Here is a 17,410-nt window from a genome sequence, read left to right on the forward strand (position 1 = left end):
CTTGTTGACTGAACTCTAAAGCCCATTTAAATGAAACAGTTGAAAGCGAATTAAAAACATAACTGGATATAACCAGAACGGCCAATTTTTCCAAAATGTCCACTATAAAAATTAACATTTAGAGAAATTTTAGCACTGAAAAGCTCTGAAAACTGCCTCGCTACTAGCATCGCTGACACCTTTGTTGCCCATTAGATAGATTCATGAACAATTTTTCCAAAAAATTTTTAGACCATGACGCGATTTTTATCTCTTAAACGGTGATAGACAACCACTTGTTGAACAATACGCAGAGCAATGCCTGAGGGTAAATATAAAGGATAAAAACGCTATTTTGTTTGGAGAAAGTAGAGAAAAGATATCCAGAAAATATGGAAAAAAATTAGAAGTATGCCGGAAAAATTTCAATTAAAAAGATGACTTCAGAAAACGTTGTTTGGAAACTAAAAGCTATTTTTGATATCAAAAATTGTTGAAAATTCCTGAAAATCAAAATATTTATTAAAGGACATAACTTCAAAAATTCAGTTTTTACCATTTTTGCCTCAGGAAAGATGATGACCAATTTATGTGCAGTGAGAACAATAAATTTTATTAAGAAGAAAAAGGGATAAAGAGAAACTGCCATTCAATGTGCGAAAACAAATAACCCAAAAGGCAGAGAACAAGGATGCACATTTCAAAAAGTGTAGTTTTTTTTAAAAATTTTCTTAATCTCGAAAACAGAAAAAATCAATTTTTGAACAATGAGCAAATCAGATATTATAAATACTCGGGAACAAATTACGCAGAAAATTAATCTTTAAACTTTGCCTGCTCTACTATGAAAAATGAGTGAAAGATTTCATGGCGTACAATCAATCGCTTTTCCGCTCTAGTTGTGCGTGATAAGCAATCAAATCTGACTTCAAAATTAATCAAAATGTGAAATTAGATGTTTTGAAAGACATCGCCCTAATTAATATACTTCAAATACTTTGAATAATAAAAAACGAAGTCATCAAAATGAAAGCCATTAATAAAAGTGGCGAGTACAAAATGAATATTATCATCAACTAAAGTCAGCTCAAGTTCAAAATCAACTACAACAAACTTAAATTTACGGACTAAATATTCCCAAATAACGGGTGCTGGAGGGCTTACTTTTACTAAGGGTATGTTGAGTAGTGATAATTAAAAATCTATAAATTACCCAGAGTCAAAATACATACTGACAGAATTATTTTACAGCAGTTTTAGTGTACTGTACATATCAGAAAAGAGTAAAACAATTCTATCGGCATCAAACTAACTTAATACCTTTGGTCTTTATAATTTTTCCCTGTTCTTTCGAGAAGGAGCAAAATCGAGATGTAATCAAACACTAACAAAAAATTTACCCAAAAGCTTATGGGTTTTTAATTCTGCTGAAAAATTGATGAACTTGAACATTGAACTAACTCAAATCAATCTATTTGAAATCAAATTTCACTGCATTTAGATTGAAGATCAACTTACAATGGTTAAAATTAAAAAGAAAATTCGACAAACAACGAATGAATTGCTCTCAAACGACAGGCGGGGGAAATTTAATCTAGAGGGGTTCAGTCTTATAAACTCTTCATGGATGCAAAAGACCGCCTCAACTAGGGTTCGAACCCACTACCTACATGATAGCAGTCCACCATCTTAATTAAACCTCTACCCTATAAGGACCATGATGCTTACTCGCTCAAAATCGCTTCTATTTTAGCATAAAAAATAAGACGCCAAGCCACTTGATAACTCGAAAGAGAAGACTGTTCTAGAAAAAAAGAACCAAAAACGGTCCAACGAAAATTTTGCATATAAGCGAACAATTGTTTCGAACTTCGAGAGCAATTGACAGAACAGAAAGCAAATTCTAATCTCCAATTTAAAAAGCTCAAACTGGGTTTTAGGATGGTGGACGTCTGTAAGACGCAAATTCAAAATCGAGCTTCTATCAGGGTTGACCAGCAATGTCAAAAAAACAAAAGTCACCACCTCTCAAAAACTACATATGAAACTTAACGAGGACAAAAAATTTTCGACAAAAAAGAGCGTGAATGGCGGAGAGCTCTAATCCTCGTTGACTTTAAAACATGTGAGATCACCCACATGAATTACAGTCTCATAAATGCAAAATGGACAATTCTTATCAACATAGTCGATAGGCTGCCCAATATAGCCGAGGAATAGACATGTCAACCGCAAGATATAGATAGAAACGTATACCGCTCTGCATTTATGAATAGGCGATTCAACCAATAAAACCTATTTAGTAAATTCAAATCAAAAGTTGTCCATTTTTTCGGTCGCGTTGCCTCGTTGTAGCAGCTTTCATTATATAGAAGTACTTTATGAACCTTGAACGGGTTTAGAGTATAAAAAAGAAAGAAAGAATTAATTTCTCCGGTGTTATTAATTAAACATACCCGGCAGATTGCCGGAAAATAGCCGCCGTTGATACCAATAAGCATAATTGGGATTGAACGAATAGAAGATATTTAAAAGGAAAAAAGATTTTTGTACAAAAGAATTTTTTAAGTCCGCTTTATTTTGATGGCATTCCGTAGTTGAACATACTCCTGTTTATTAGAGAGAGGCTACAGGGGCTACTATCAATACCAATAAGCATAGGAGATGATAACTAAGACTTATAGGAACGACGTTCAAATAGCATAGCGGGCATCTAAAATTGGGCTTTATGAGTTTATCCCGTTTCTATTTCTGACTTCAATTTTTTATACTGACTCTGTTCATTTTGAATTGCTTTGCTGAGCAACTGATGTTCAAATTCACTTTTAGCAGAATGAGAGAAGAGAGAAACTAGCCTAGAGAAGTCAAAAAGATATCACGCAAAATGTTGAAAATGCGGCAAAATGAGGTAAAGCGAAACACTTTTTTATTCGACGAAGTAAAAAAAACATAGCAGGACAAGTCCTGACGTAAAATTCAAAGAATTTTCATTGACTAATCCAAAAACTAGACCTAGAACGGACTATGAGTGAATTGGGAAAACCATTTCTAAAAAAAAATTAGATAAAAAAACAGAAAATCAAGGTCAAAATGCTGCATGTGAACAAAAAACCACTTGCGAGAAATGGAAATTTGGCTCAAACAAAAAACTAGGCCTAGAATGAACTATGAATGGAGTGGGAAAACCATTTAGAAAAAAATCCGATCCAAAAAATTGAAAAAATCGTAAAAATCAAAGTGAAATTGCAGCATGTAACAAAAAACCACTAGCGAGAAAGCGAAGTTTGGTTCAAACACTGTTTTCTCACTCTTCTTTAAAACTAGAATTAAAAAATTTGAAATTCTTTGAATTTTAAAAACCAAGAGCACCGCAATAGAGCTTAGCTCAGCTGACAGCTTCGCAGCTATAAAAAAACTTATTGTAAATACTCACACTTGTAAATACGTACATGAGACTACTACTACAACTTCCGGTAATCATTATTAAGGGTTTCACTCTATGTTCTATCGACCTCGTTTCAATACATTAAACATAGCCGGCAGATTAACGGAATAGCTGCGAAAGAACAGACCTGCGTGCCATATAATAGAGATAGAAACATAGATCTAAATTAAAAAAAAAATCGACGCAGCTCAAAAAAACTAGATGAAAAACATTCAGCGATAAATTAATAAAGCTTGTTAAAATTCATTCCGCAGAAGCCACTTATTAGGGACCTTTACTGCACAAATGAGTTCCCTTGACCTTAAACAAATTCAAATTAAACTTAAGTTTAAAGTGTAAAAGTCATTTTATTGAGTGAGGTAAGTCACGTATGATCAAAATCTAATCACGCAAATAACCTAACAACTTCTGCTAAAGGGAGTGATTAGAAATGACGTCACGCGCAAATGCCGTTAGTGAGAGGAAGAAGTAATTCAGAAAATTTGACTTTTTCAGCTTTGCCGTGTGAACAAATGTAAAACGAAAAAAGAGCGTCAGACGACGAAACAAAAACATAGCAGGACAAGTCCTGACGTACAATTCAAAGAAATTTCATTGACTAAAAAAACAACTAGACCTAGAACGGACCATGAGCGAATTTGGAAAAACCATTTCTAAAAAAAATAGATAAAATAAAAAAAATCAATGCCAAAATGCCGCATGTGAACAAAAAATCAATAGCGAAAAATGTTAACTTGGTTCAAACAAAAAACTAGGCCTATAAATGGATTGGTAAAACCATTTCAAAAAGATCCGATCCAAAATAGTAAAAAAACAGAAAAAGCCAAAAGGAAGATGCCGCATGTGAACAAAAAACCACTAGCGAGAAAGCGAACTTTTGTTCACACTGTTTTCTCACTCTTCTTTAAAACTAGAATTAAAAAATTTGAAATTCTTTGAATTTTAAAAACCAAGAGCACCGCAATAGAGCTTAGCTCAGCTGACAGCTTCGCAGCTATAAAAAAACTTATTGTAAATACTCACACTTGTAAATACGTACATAAGACTACTACTACAACTTCCGGTAATCATTATTAAGGGTTTCACTCTATGTTCTATCGACCTCGTTTCAATACATTAAACATAGCCGGCAGATTAACGGAATAGCTGCGAAAGAACAGACCTGCGTGCCATATAATAGAGATAGAAACATAGATCTAAATTGAAAAAAAAATCGACGCAGCTCAAAAAAACTAGATGAAAAACATTCAGCGATAAATTAATAAAGCTTGTTAAAATTCATTCCGCAGAAGCCACTTATTAGGGACCTTTACTGCACAAATGAGTTCCCTTGACCTTAAACAAATTCAAATTAAACTTAAGTTTAAAGTGTAAAAGTCATTTTATTGAGTGAGGTAAGTCACGTATGATCAAAATCTAATCACGCAAATAACCTAACAACTTCTGCTAAAGGGAGTGATTAGAAATGACGTCACGCGCAAATGCCGTTAGTGAGAGGAAGAAGTAATTCAGAAAATTTGACTTTTTCAGCTTTGCCGTGTGAACAAATGTAAAACGAAAAAAGAGCGTCAGACGACGAAACAAAAACATAGCAGGACAAGTCCTGACGTACAATTCAGAGAATTGTCATTGACTAAACAGAAAAACTAGACCTAGAACGGACTATGAGTGAATTGGGAAAACCATTTCAAGAAAAAAATTAGATAAAAACAAAATCAAGGTCAAAATGCTGCATGTGAAGAAAAAACAACTTGCGAGAAATGGAAATTTGGCTCAAACAAAAAACTAGGCCTAGAATGAACTATGAATGGAATGGGAAAACCATTTAGAAAAAAATCCGATCCAAAAAATTGAAAAAATCGTAAAAATCAAAGTGAAATTGCAGCATGTAACAAAAAACCACTAGCGAGAAAGCGAAGTTTGGTTCAAACACTGTTTTCTCACTCTTCTTTAAAACTAGAATTAAAAAATTTGAAATTCTTTGAATTTTAAAAACCAAGAGCACCGCAATAGAGCTTAGCTCAGCTGACAGCTTCGCAGCTATAAAAAAACTTAAACTTGTAAATACTCACACTTGTAAATACGTACATAAGACTACTACTACAACTTCCGGTAATCATTATTAAGGGTTTCACTCTATGTCCTATCGACCTCGTTTCAATACATTAAACATAGCCGGCAGATTGCCGGAATAGCTGCGAAAGAACAGACCTGCGTGCCATATAATAGAGATAGAAACAGATAGATCTAAATTGAAAAAAAAATCGACTTCGCTCAAAAAAACTAGGTGAAAAACATTCAGCGATAATTGATAAAGCTTGTTAAAATTCATTCCGCAGAAGCCACTTATTGGGGACCTTTACTGCACAAATGAGTTCCCTTGACCTTAAACAAATTCAATTTAAACTTAAGTTTTAAAGTGTAAAAGTCATTTTATTGAGTGAGGTAAGTCACGTATGATCAAAATCTAATCACGCAAATAACCTAAAAACTTCTGCTAAAGGGAGTGATTAGAAATGACGTCACGCGCAAATGCCATTAGTGAGAGGAAGAAGTAATTCAGAAAATTTGACTTTTTCAGCTTTGCCGTGTGAACAAATGTAAAACGAAAAAAGAGCGTCAGACGACGAAACAAAAACATAGCAGGACAAGTCCTGACGTACAACTCAGAGAATTTTCATTGACTAAACAGAAAAACTAGACCTAGAACGGACGATGAGTGAATTTAGAAAATCATTTTAAAAAGTCAGATCAGAAAATAACAAAACAAAAAATCAATGTCAAAATGCCGCATATGAACAAAAAAACCACTAGCGAGAAATGAAATATTAGTTCAAACAAAAGACTAGGCCTAGAATGAGCTGTGAATGGTTTGGGAAAACAATTTAGAGAAAAATCCGATCCAAAAAATCGAAAAAGCAGTAAAAATCAGAGTGAAATTCCCGCATGTGAACAAAAAACCACTACAGAGAAACCGCATTTTTGTTCGAACACCATTTTCGCACTCTACTTTAAAATTAGAGCGAAAAAATTCACGCAGCAAAAGCACTCGCTTTTTGGCTCCATTTCCTGTTTTGGCGTGACCAAAATCACTACTCCAATTTGACTTCAAAAATCATAAAATGTGTGAACAGATCTTAAAACATAGCCGGAAGAATTCCGGAAACGACTCGAAGTGAAAATCCATTTAAACGCCATCCAACTGCTCATCAAACAAAACGTGCCCTCATTAATTTATGATTATCTTGAAACAAAGTCATGAAACAAAATGTAAAAACAATAAAATCAAATCTGTTAAAATATGATAAAAAATCTGATCAAATTTTGTTATAAATTGAGATCACGAAAAAACTTTTTCTGCCAAAATAACTTCGTCAAACCATTTTGTACTTACAAAAAACCACTTAAGTGAATTTTGAAAAATACTTTAGTCTAAATTATTTTAAAAAAGCTCTTAAAAACAACTTTCACTGAAAAACTTACTAAAATTTTTTAATATTTCAAAAAACATATATATCCAAAGGAAAATTCCCTTCAGCCAATAGGGTATCCAGATGCTCGCAAAACAAAAGGCAAGTCATAATAGGCAAAGAAACTTAGCTAAAAACAGAAAAAAAACTGCAAAAAAATTAAGAAAAATAGTTCCCATTTTCGCCATTTTTTTCAACAAAAAGTCATATTTCTCAACAAAAAAATGAGTCTTACCCACAAAACTGTAACCAATTGTTATCATAATATTGCTCAAGTATAAGGGGTTTCTTCAATACCCATTTGAGCCAGTAAAACAAAAATCGTCAAAAAAACGCAAAAATTAGCCCGAAAATCATGAAAATACATTAAAAACCACCGAATTATCATACAATTCATATTAATTTCCTGAAACCTTCAAACCACTACCGAAACCAGCCTAAAATTAAAACAAAATCATAACCAAACCTCTTAACGAAAACAAACGAAAAAAACTGCTTTAAAATGCCGCACGTGAACAAAAAAAATTTCGCTCGCTTAGAGAAAATTTTTTCACACATCAACTTCTCGCTCTCTCAAAAACAGCGGTATGAACAAAAACCACTCTCTTTTCGCTCCGCTCTTCACTTTTGTTCAGCGCCAAAGTCAATCCAAATTTTTTCACGCGTTTCATTTCCCGCTTCAAAAATCACTCCAATAAAATTGATTAAAAAAAAGGACTTCTCCAATACTCCTCTTCGAGTCGTAAAAAGACAGCGCCCAATACAATTCAAATTCTTTGAATTGTAAAAAAAATAGGAGCGCTATAATAGCCGGCTGAGAAGATGAGGGCGGCTATTAACAAAACAATAAAACTAAACTGTATAGCAAAAACAAAAATATATAGAGTATCACTGAACGAAGTTTAATTTTGAAGATCGTAAACTCGGTCAGAAAATCACTGCCAAACAGTCATCAACTGACGTCACGTACATAAAAGCAGTTTAACAGGCGCTTGAATAGAGGAAAAAATGGCTGTTTTGAGCTTTGTGGCGTGAACAACTTGTTAGACGACAAAAAATAAAAATCAAAAGCACCGCATTATATCTTCTCAGCTGTAATAAAATGGAAATTTCAGAGGGAAAAATAATGTAATGAAGTAGCTAACCTGTTATACAATCGAGCATTCATCAGACATATTCCACAGAATGCCAAGTATGTTCTACACAGTCTGATGTCTCGAGACGTGAACGAATCACGGGTACTGTTGCCTTTGTTATCATCTTCTGGTTCTTAAAATACAGAAAAAGAAACGCTTTTATAATACTTTCTTTTGAGAGTTAGCTAAATTTTATTTCTTTTTGTTTCTCCTTTAATGTTCTTGTTAATGATTTGAATGCTATTGGGTTGTTATCTGTTATCAATATCAAAGCTTCCGGTTAGGTGACTCGTCTTAACTGATCTTGTTCATTGCTTGCCAGTTTGACATCGGGTAAAATTTATCCTGATCATCTCGATATTCATAGACGGTTTTGTCCTAGCAACGAAACTAATGCCTTTCTTCTTTCATTCTTTTTTTCTTTCAATTGCGGCTAATATTTAATTTACTACAAGTTACACCAATAGTTCTCATTTGCTACTGGTGATTCCAAATTTTGGATCTTTTCCGTTTGTGCACCCCCCCCCCCCCCCCGTACGTTATGCTCCCCCAGTTACAAAGCACGTGCGATTACATAGTGAATCAAAGCATGGCACGTGCGTCTGCTTTCACTAAGCTCGCTAATAGTATGCACCCACTAAGCTTGGGGGGGGGGGGACAAACGGAAAAATCCCAATTTTTCATTATTTTTTTTTGAAAGTCTGCTATTAGTAATGTACCTCGAATGTAGTTTTCATTAGTGCTGGTAGTCGGTTGAGTTGGGTTATTGTTGTTGTTGTTGTTTGTGATTCTGTGTTTGTTTATGGCCTGTGCCACTCCGATCACTTCCTGGTTCACATTCACAATCGGAACACACAGAATACTCTGTACTTTGTAGTCTGTGGGCAGAAGTGCGTCATCTATTCCCTGCTCGTATCTCGCATCCTAACACAAAAATCTCCCATTACTAAATCCATGTTTTTTTATTAACCTGATCAATTTAACGTACTATAAAACGGGGGGTCTGCCACCTACTTTCTGACTACTTATTTTTGCACACTTTTTGGCATATTCTATGCATATAATACAGGTATTATACATGCGTATTCAAAAAGTGAAGGGCAGACCCCCTCATTTCCTACTACTAACGCTTAAATTTTGCTTAAAATCTCCGAATACTTAATCCATATTTCCATATTTTGGATCTTTTCCGTTTGTGCCCCCCCCCCCCCCCCCCAGTTACAGAGCACGTTTCATTACATAGTTAATCATTATGTAAAAATATGGCACGTGAGTCTGAGGGGCACAAATAATATGCACCCAATAAACTGGGGGGGGGGCACAAACGGAAAAGATCCCATATTTTTTATTAAAGCGATTATTTAACGTATTGTAAAATTAGAAACTTGATCCCGAGTGGTGCAACAATTATTACGTTGAATTAAGAAATACCCAATAAAAGTGGAAACCTGAAAACCAATTTATAAAGACACAATTGCGTTGGTATTTAAAACCCGATGGTGTGGGCTGAAGGTTGAGAATGTGTCCCAACCGGCGATTTGACCGTGTTCATGATTTGAACCAATGTTACCGATTTAAAAAAGCTTATTCAGAATTAACAGGATTTAATTCATCATTTCTGTATCAAAAATTAAATATGGGTGTGCCAGAATGTTCTCACGTCACAAGGTGCTTGCTACTAGGTGCAAATTCAATTATCAGTACCTCTCCCCTTTTACAGCAGATAAGAACCAGTTATTGAACTCTGGAAGTGAGTGATGTCACTTTCATTAGTGCTGTTCATATATAATTCATTTAAAGATGCTAAATTGAATTTAGAGATATTGGTATGTATACAAATAAACAATAATCGACCAAGAGACTTGTTAAGATACCTGTGTGACATCGTGTATATTGATGACTTCCCTCGTTTTGGCAACAGTTCCAATCACTCCCACCCCCATCGGAACACGGATCTGCCGTCCACTGCACTCAAATGTTCCCCTCAACAGATCTTCCTCCGCGTCCAGACTGAAAACAAAACATATCAATTCGGAAACAAACCCACAAACGTCGGACCACTTGCTCTCGAACAACTGGAGCGGTAATCAATTTAGAAGGGGCACAGGCTAGAGAAGCTTTTATGACAGACTTACTTTCTGAATGCGGGCAATTCAAATCACCCAAAAAAACCCGAAAGTCAAGCGTGAAAAATTCACTCAAGAAGTGAAATCGAAAGAATGTTCTAGAAGAATTTGGTTACGCAACAATTTTGCATAAAAAGACACACACGTTTACAATTAGTGCTTCATATTTGGTTCATGTGCAAAAAAGGCTTAATTAAATACAAATCTGCGGCAACAATATTGATCAGGATTCCAACGATTTTTGAGAGACAAGGAATTCCATTTGTTTTTCAATTTTTCTTTTCCATGAACTCTAGTCAAAAATTGTTCCTCAAAATGGTATCGAGGCCTCAAAAATGGTACTATTTTTTGGAAAATAACGAAGTCTAGACATAGAAAATCGAATAGCAAAAAATTATTTTTTGTATTTCTTTTATTTATATTTGCCAGTAATCAGCGTCACTCTCGGAAATTGAGACACAGCATACAGTGTTAGCGTAGTAGCTATAGAGTTCAAAAAATAGAATCGTTTTGAGCTTAAAAACCGTATTTTTTTATTCTGTTTTCAACGTCAAAAAATTTAATGATCATTTTTTTCTCTTCTTAACTATTTAATTTTAGCCACGGCAGATACTAGGTCGCAATAGTTTCTGCAAGTTGTTCTTTGATCGGTTTTTTTTTCGTCTGATCGGTCTGAGTAATTGTCGAGAGTAAATGGAATAAATTGTTTTCATAGCGTCGATGTCTATTTTGATACTATTGGACATAGTCAAACTATGTGAACCACAATAAAGAAAGAAATAATGAATAAATTTCTCCTTTTTTATGATAAAATGAATCAATTTATCTGTCCTCTCCGAGATATCTTTTATTATTATGATATGTAATAACACTGATAATAAAGTAAGTAATTAAATTGTTGATTTAAATTGATTCATTTTATCATAAAAAAGGAGAAATTTATTCATTATTTCTTTCTTTATTGTGGTTCACATAGTTTGACTATGTCCAATAGTATCAAAATAGACATCGACGCTATGAAAACAATTTATTCCATTTACTCTCGACAATTACTCAGACCGATCAGACGAAAAAAAAACGATCAAAGAACAACTCGCAAAAACTACTAGGAGAAAAGTATTGAAATACAGTCTAAGGATTCGAAAATGCAAGACCTGATAATGAGACCCAATGCAAACCATCGTTTGGGAGTAAAATGCGAAAAACAAAGTCAAATCGCGCAAGGAGTGAAAGACAGTCTTCATACACCTGGGGATCACAGGATCATCCTGTTTCCTTTGCCTTTGGCGAAAAGCCGAACTGATCAAGCAAGCAAAAGAACAAAAACGGACTCACATGACTTCAAAATATACTTCAAATTCTGTTCAAAATCACGCACAAAACATACATAAATAACAGTACTTAAAAAGATAACACCAATGCATGAAAACAAATAATTCTTACGGAGCAAAGCCAAATTTTGAAAGAACTCAAACCAAAAGTTAACATTTTCTGTCTCTGAATCCTGAAAGAAACAAATAAGCAACCGAGTACCTTGGATAAAGTTGTTCTCAAATGAAATGCCAGGTTTTGGTTACAGCTAACTTAAGCTCAGCTGCGATTAGAACAGGGTTGGGGGCAAAAAATTAATGAGGGTCCAAATTTATCAAATACATTACGGTCCTGCACCATAAAGCTATACTCCTTCAGTGAATTCGTACACTAAAAACCTTATTACTTCATCCGTATCTGTTCACAAAAAATGAAACTGCCAAGCGAGCGAAAGCAACGTTGGAAAACAAAAAAGGCAGAGCAAAAATTAGCAAGAAAAATAACTACATTAATTGACTTAAACCGTTGGAGAACAATTAAAAAAGATTCAAAACGTTGAGAGCAGATCACTTAAGCCTATGCAGGCCAGCCGAATAGGGTAAGAGGTAGCAGAGAATTGAGTAAAAACTTAATGAATTGACTTCACATTATAAAGTTCTGTTTCTTAAACAGCTTCGGTGAACCGTAATTTTGGAGCCCAAGAAGTCCTTAAAAAACTAATGAGGTTGATCATACACTCGAGCTTGAAGAGATTATTCAGTTTCTTTTGGCTAAAAGCCGAACTAATTAAGCAAGCAAAACAACAAAAACGGACGCACATGATTACAAAATATACTTCAAATTCTGTTCAAAGTCACGCACAAAAATATACACAAATAACCGTACTATAAATATAACACTAATTCTTACGAATCAAAGCCAAATTTTTAAAAAACTCAAATCAAAAATTAACATTTTCTGTCTCTGAATCCTGAAAGAAACAAATAAGCAACCGAGTACCTTGGATAAGGTTGTTCTCAAATGAAATGCCAGGCTTTGGTTACAGCTAACTTAAGCTCAGCTGCGATTAGAACAGGGTTGGATGCAAACAATTAATGGGGGTCCAAAATAACCAAATACATTACGGTCCTGCACCATAAAGCTATACTCCTTCAGTGAATTCGTACACTAAAAACCTTATTACTTCATCCGTATCTGTTGACAAAAAATGAAACTGCCCAAGCGAGCGAAAACAACGTTGGAAAACAAAAAAGGGCGCACAAGAAATATTACCACATTAATTGATTTAAACCATTGGAGAACAATTAAAGAAGATTCAAAACGTTGAGAGCAGATCACTTAAGCCTATGCAGGCCAGCCGCTTAATGTAAGAGGGGGCAGAGAAGTGAGTAAAAATTTATGAATTGACTTCATATTAAAAAGTTCTATTCTTAATCGGCTCCGGTGAACTGTTATTTTGGAGCCTAAGAAGCCCTTAAAGAACTAAAGAGAATTATCAAACACTCGAGCTTGAAGAGATTATCCAGTTTCTTTTGCCTAAAAGCGAATTGATCAAGCAAACAAAACAACAAAAACGGACACACATGACTACAAAAAATACTTCAAATTATGTTCAAAGTCACGCACAAAAATATACATAAATAACTGTACTAAAAAATAAAACACCAATGAATGAAACAAATAATTCTTACGAATCAAAGTCAAATTTTAAACAACTCAAATCAAAAATTAACATTTTCTGTCTCTGACTGCTGAAATAAAGAAATAAGCAACCAAGTACCTTTGATAGAGTTGTTCTCAAATGAAATGCCAGGCTTTGGTTACAGCTAACTTAAGCTCAGCGGCTATTAGAACAGGGTTGGGGGCAAAAAACTAATGGGGGTCCAAATTTACAAAATACATTACGGTCCTGCACCATAACGCTATACTCCTTCAGTGAAATCGTACACTAAAAACCTTATTACTTCATCCGTATCTGTTGAGAAAAAATGAAACTGCCCAAGCGAGCGAAAACAACGTTGGAAAACAAAAAAGGGCAAGCAAAATTTAGCAAGAAATATGACTACATTAATTGATTTAAACCATTGGAGAACAATTAAAGAAGATTCAAAACGTTGGGAGCAGATCACTTAAGCCTATGCAGGCCAGACGCTTAGGGTAAGAGGGGGCAGAGAAGTGAGTACAAATTTATGAATTGACTTCACATTATAAAGTTCTGTTCTTAATCGGCTCCGGTGAACTGTTATTTTGGAGCCTACGAAGCCCTTAAAGAACTAAAGAGAACTATCATACACTAGAGCTTGAAGAGATTATCCAGTTTCTTTTGCCTAAAAGCCGAATTGATCAAGCAAGCAAAACAACAAAAACGGACACACATGACTACAAAATATACTTCAAATTATGTTCAAAGTCACGCACAAAAATATACACGAATAACCGTACTAAAAAATAACACTAATGAATGAAAACAAATAATTCTTACGAATCAAAGCCAAGTTTTGAAAGAACTCAAATCAAAAGTTAACATTTTCTGTCTCTGACTCCTGAAAGAAACAAGTAAGCAACCGAGTACCTTGGATAGAGTTGTTCTCAAATCAAATGCCAGGCTTTGGTTACAGCTAATTTAAGCTCAGCTGCGATTAGAAAAGGGTCAGGGGCAAAAAATTAATGGGGGTCCAAATTTACCAAATACATTACAGTCCTGCACCATAAAGCTATACTCCTTCAGTGAAATCGTACACTAAAAACCTTATTACTTCATCCGTATCCGTTGACAAAAAATGAAACTGCCCAAGCGAGCGAAAAAAGACGTTGGAAAACAAAAAAGGCCAAGCAAAAATTTGCAAGAAATATAACTACATTAATTGACTTAAACCGTTGGAGAACAATTAAAAAAGATTCAAAACGTTGAGAGCAGATCACTTAAGCCTATGCTGGCCAGCCGCATGGGGTAAGAGGGGGCAGAGAAGTGAGCAAAAATTTTACCGAATTGAGCAAAAATTTTACCGAATTGACTTCACATAAAGTTCTCTTTTTTAATCGGCTTCGGTGAACCATTATTTTGGAGCCTAAGAAGTCCTTAAAGAACTACAGACAATGATCATACACTCGGACTTGAAAAGATTATCCAGTTTCTTTTGAATAAAAAAGCCGAATTGATCAGGCTAACAAAATAATAAAAACGGATACACATGACCACAAAAATTGCTTCAGAGCACTTCATGACAATGTCTTCTACCAAAAAAAGGAGAACAAAAAATAAGATGCTAACAGATCAAACTTTCTCACCCTATCAACTCAGACAGAGAAATGAGGGTGGGATTGTATATTTCTGCCCACCAATTGTGTAGTTGCAGCTGCTCTAACGGCACACAACAATTTCATTTCACTACATGGCTCCAAATGATATTATTATCGATTATTATAGATCACCAATTTAAATTGAAATACTGAACCAAATTTTGGCAATAGATTTCATTTGCTTAAAATTGTGAAGGATAGAAGCATGTAGAGCATAACCGACTAACGTCGGGCGAACTGCTTTCAAACGACCGGCGAGCGATTAGCTTCGTCTGTAGCTAGCCACGGTTTAGTGAGCCTAGCTTTAGCTTGATTCGACTCTGCAACTTTTAGTTTTCTAGCTTTGTAAGTAAATAAACCAAATAAAAAACAGATATTTTAAAAAAGTTGAAAAATTTTGCGAAACTAAAAATAAAAACTTCCAGATTTCGCAGTGAAAATGTTCCGAACTATTTTGTGTCCAGGAGTTATGTCAAGTAACCCATCTGCAAGACGAAAAATTTCGTTGGCCACTAATGATCGTTAAACTCAAAAAAGGACAAAATTATTCAAAAATTTCGAAAACAAAAGCAAAAAATCTTGCTAAAATTCAAGATAGTAAAATCTTCAAAACCAACTCATTGTCTCAAGAAACTATCCAGTATCCCTATTCCCAGCTTTAAATTGTGTCACTGGCTCATGAAGATCCATAAACTTGGAATATGATAACAATTTTCCAAAAATTAAATTTTATCAAAAAAGTGATAAGAGCTGGAGTCTTTAAAATATTGATGACCATTCCTATATAACTCTAGAAACTATGCCAGAGCTTACCTTGAGTGCTTACCAGAGCTTTTCCTGGTGCCGGAAAAAAAACGATTAAAAAAATTCAAAAGGATTCAAAAACTTGAAAAAATACAAATAATTTTTAAAATGGCTGATATTAAAATCTTGAAAAACATTCCATGACATCTAGAAGCTATGCAGTAACCTATAATCAAACCCTAGAGGAAATTATTTGGCTTTGAGGCTGGAGAAACCTAAAAACCGACAAAAATTTTAAAACTTGAAAAAATGCAAGTTTTATCAAAAAAATTGATAAAATTTGTCATATTAAAAATTTGAAAGCTATTCCGTGGCAAATGAAATGTTTTCAGTAACTTACTATCAAACCCTTAAGGACGTTTTCTGGTCCCTGCATCCGGAAAGAGGCGGATAGTTAAAAATAAATAGTTAAAAATAAATAAAAAATTGAAAAAATTTGCACGTTTTGTCAAAAAGATGCTAAAATTCGTAATGTTAAAATCATGAAAAACATTCCATTACAATTAGAAACTATACAATAACCTATTTTCAAACCCTAGATGAGGTTTCTCGGCTCTTGAGGCTGGCGAAACCTAAAAACCGACTAAAATTTTCAAAAAACTTGAAAAAAATACAAGTTTCAGCAAAAATATTGATAAAATTTGTCATATTAAAAAATTGAAAGCTAATCCGTTGCAAATGCATTCTTTTCAGTAACTTATTATCAACACCCTAAGGAATTTTTTTGGCCCTTGCTTCTGAGAAGACGCGGATAATGAAATATAAATGACCAAAAATTGAAAATTGAAAAATTGAAAAGAGGTTCCTTGACATCTAGGGCTGAAAATACTTGAAAATGACAAAAATTGTCAAAAAGCTTGAAAAAAATTGTGAAAATTAATATAAAATAGCGTTTTTTAGCGATCGGTTATTCGTCAGTAGCCACGGGGCTGGGGATGGGGGGATAAGTGGTGAACCGGGGGGCTGATGGGGGAGGGAGGGGGCATCAGTGGGGGGCAACAGAGTGGTGGGGGCGGTGGGGGCAATAGTGGGGGTCAACAATGGGGGTGTCTTCAACCTCTAAGAACCGCCCTTCACACCATAAGTATAAGTCTCCAAAACAGTTTGAGCTGAAACAGAGCTAAAAAACGCTAAGAGCACTTAATGCCCGCTGGACGCTGCCTGTTTATCCCGTTTTTGAGGACGAAAAGTCAAAAGCGTCAGACGAAAAATCGGTCAAGCGAAAAATCGCATAAAAGACCAAATGGACTAATATAACTGCTATAAACTTCGTTTGAGAGCAATTAATCATGCAAAACTGAAAAAGCTACGACTCAAAAACTAATAAATAAGTTGAAACCTGTAAACCGAACATTTTCTTTCAAAAATGTCGAACACACAATAAATTCGGATCATTTCCGTTTGTGCCCCCCAGTCTAGTGGGCGCATATTTTTTGCACCCCCCATATTAGGTGCATATTTCACATAATGATTTACTATGTAATGACAAGTAACTGGGGGTGCATAACGTAGTGGGAGGGGCGGGCAAAGGGAAAAAGAAACGGATCCCAAAGCAGACACTAAAAACTCATAAAAATGTTTTTGAAATTGATTCTATAAAAGGTTGGCGATCCACTATTTTGATTAGTCGGATATTACAGGAACTGGACACAAAATGAGAAGTGATAATTTTGGCAAGAATAGTGATAGAAGGTCGAAGGCAAAGAGAAATCGTAACATAACCCAATTGCGACACAAAGATATTGGATAAAGATATTTTTCGTTTATGTCCCCCCGCTCAGTGGGTTCATATTATTTGCGCCCCATGTTTTTGTAAAATGATTTACTATGTAATGACAC

At 34.7% G+C, this 17,410-nt stretch overlaps 1 protein-coding gene across 1 annotated transcript in view; it reads right to left on the reverse strand.

Moving 5' to 3' along the window:
- LOC142350857 (cGMP-specific 3',5'-cyclic phosphodiesterase-like) overlaps positions 1–17,410 on the reverse strand; it is a 104,230-nt gene that overhangs the window by 43,359 nt on the left and 43,461 nt on the right. Inside the window, exons 7-9 of the mRNA XM_075402839.1 lie at positions 9,905–10,040; positions 8,750–8,954; positions 8,040–8,163 (exon numbers count right to left, since the gene is read on the reverse strand). Of these exons, the coding sequence (XP_075258954.1) occupies positions 8,040–8,163; positions 8,750–8,954; positions 9,905–10,040 (465 nt within the window). The remainder of the gene's footprint in view (positions 1–8,039; positions 8,164–8,749; positions 8,955–9,904; positions 10,041–17,410) is intronic.

The sequence above is a fragment of the Convolutriloba macropyga genome, chromosome 12 (assembly GCF_964194025.1).
Source record: "Convolutriloba macropyga chromosome 12, txConMacr16.3, whole genome shotgun sequence".
Classification (NCBI taxonomy): domain Eukaryota; kingdom Metazoa; phylum Xenacoelomorpha; order Acoela; family Convolutidae; genus Convolutriloba; species Convolutriloba macropyga.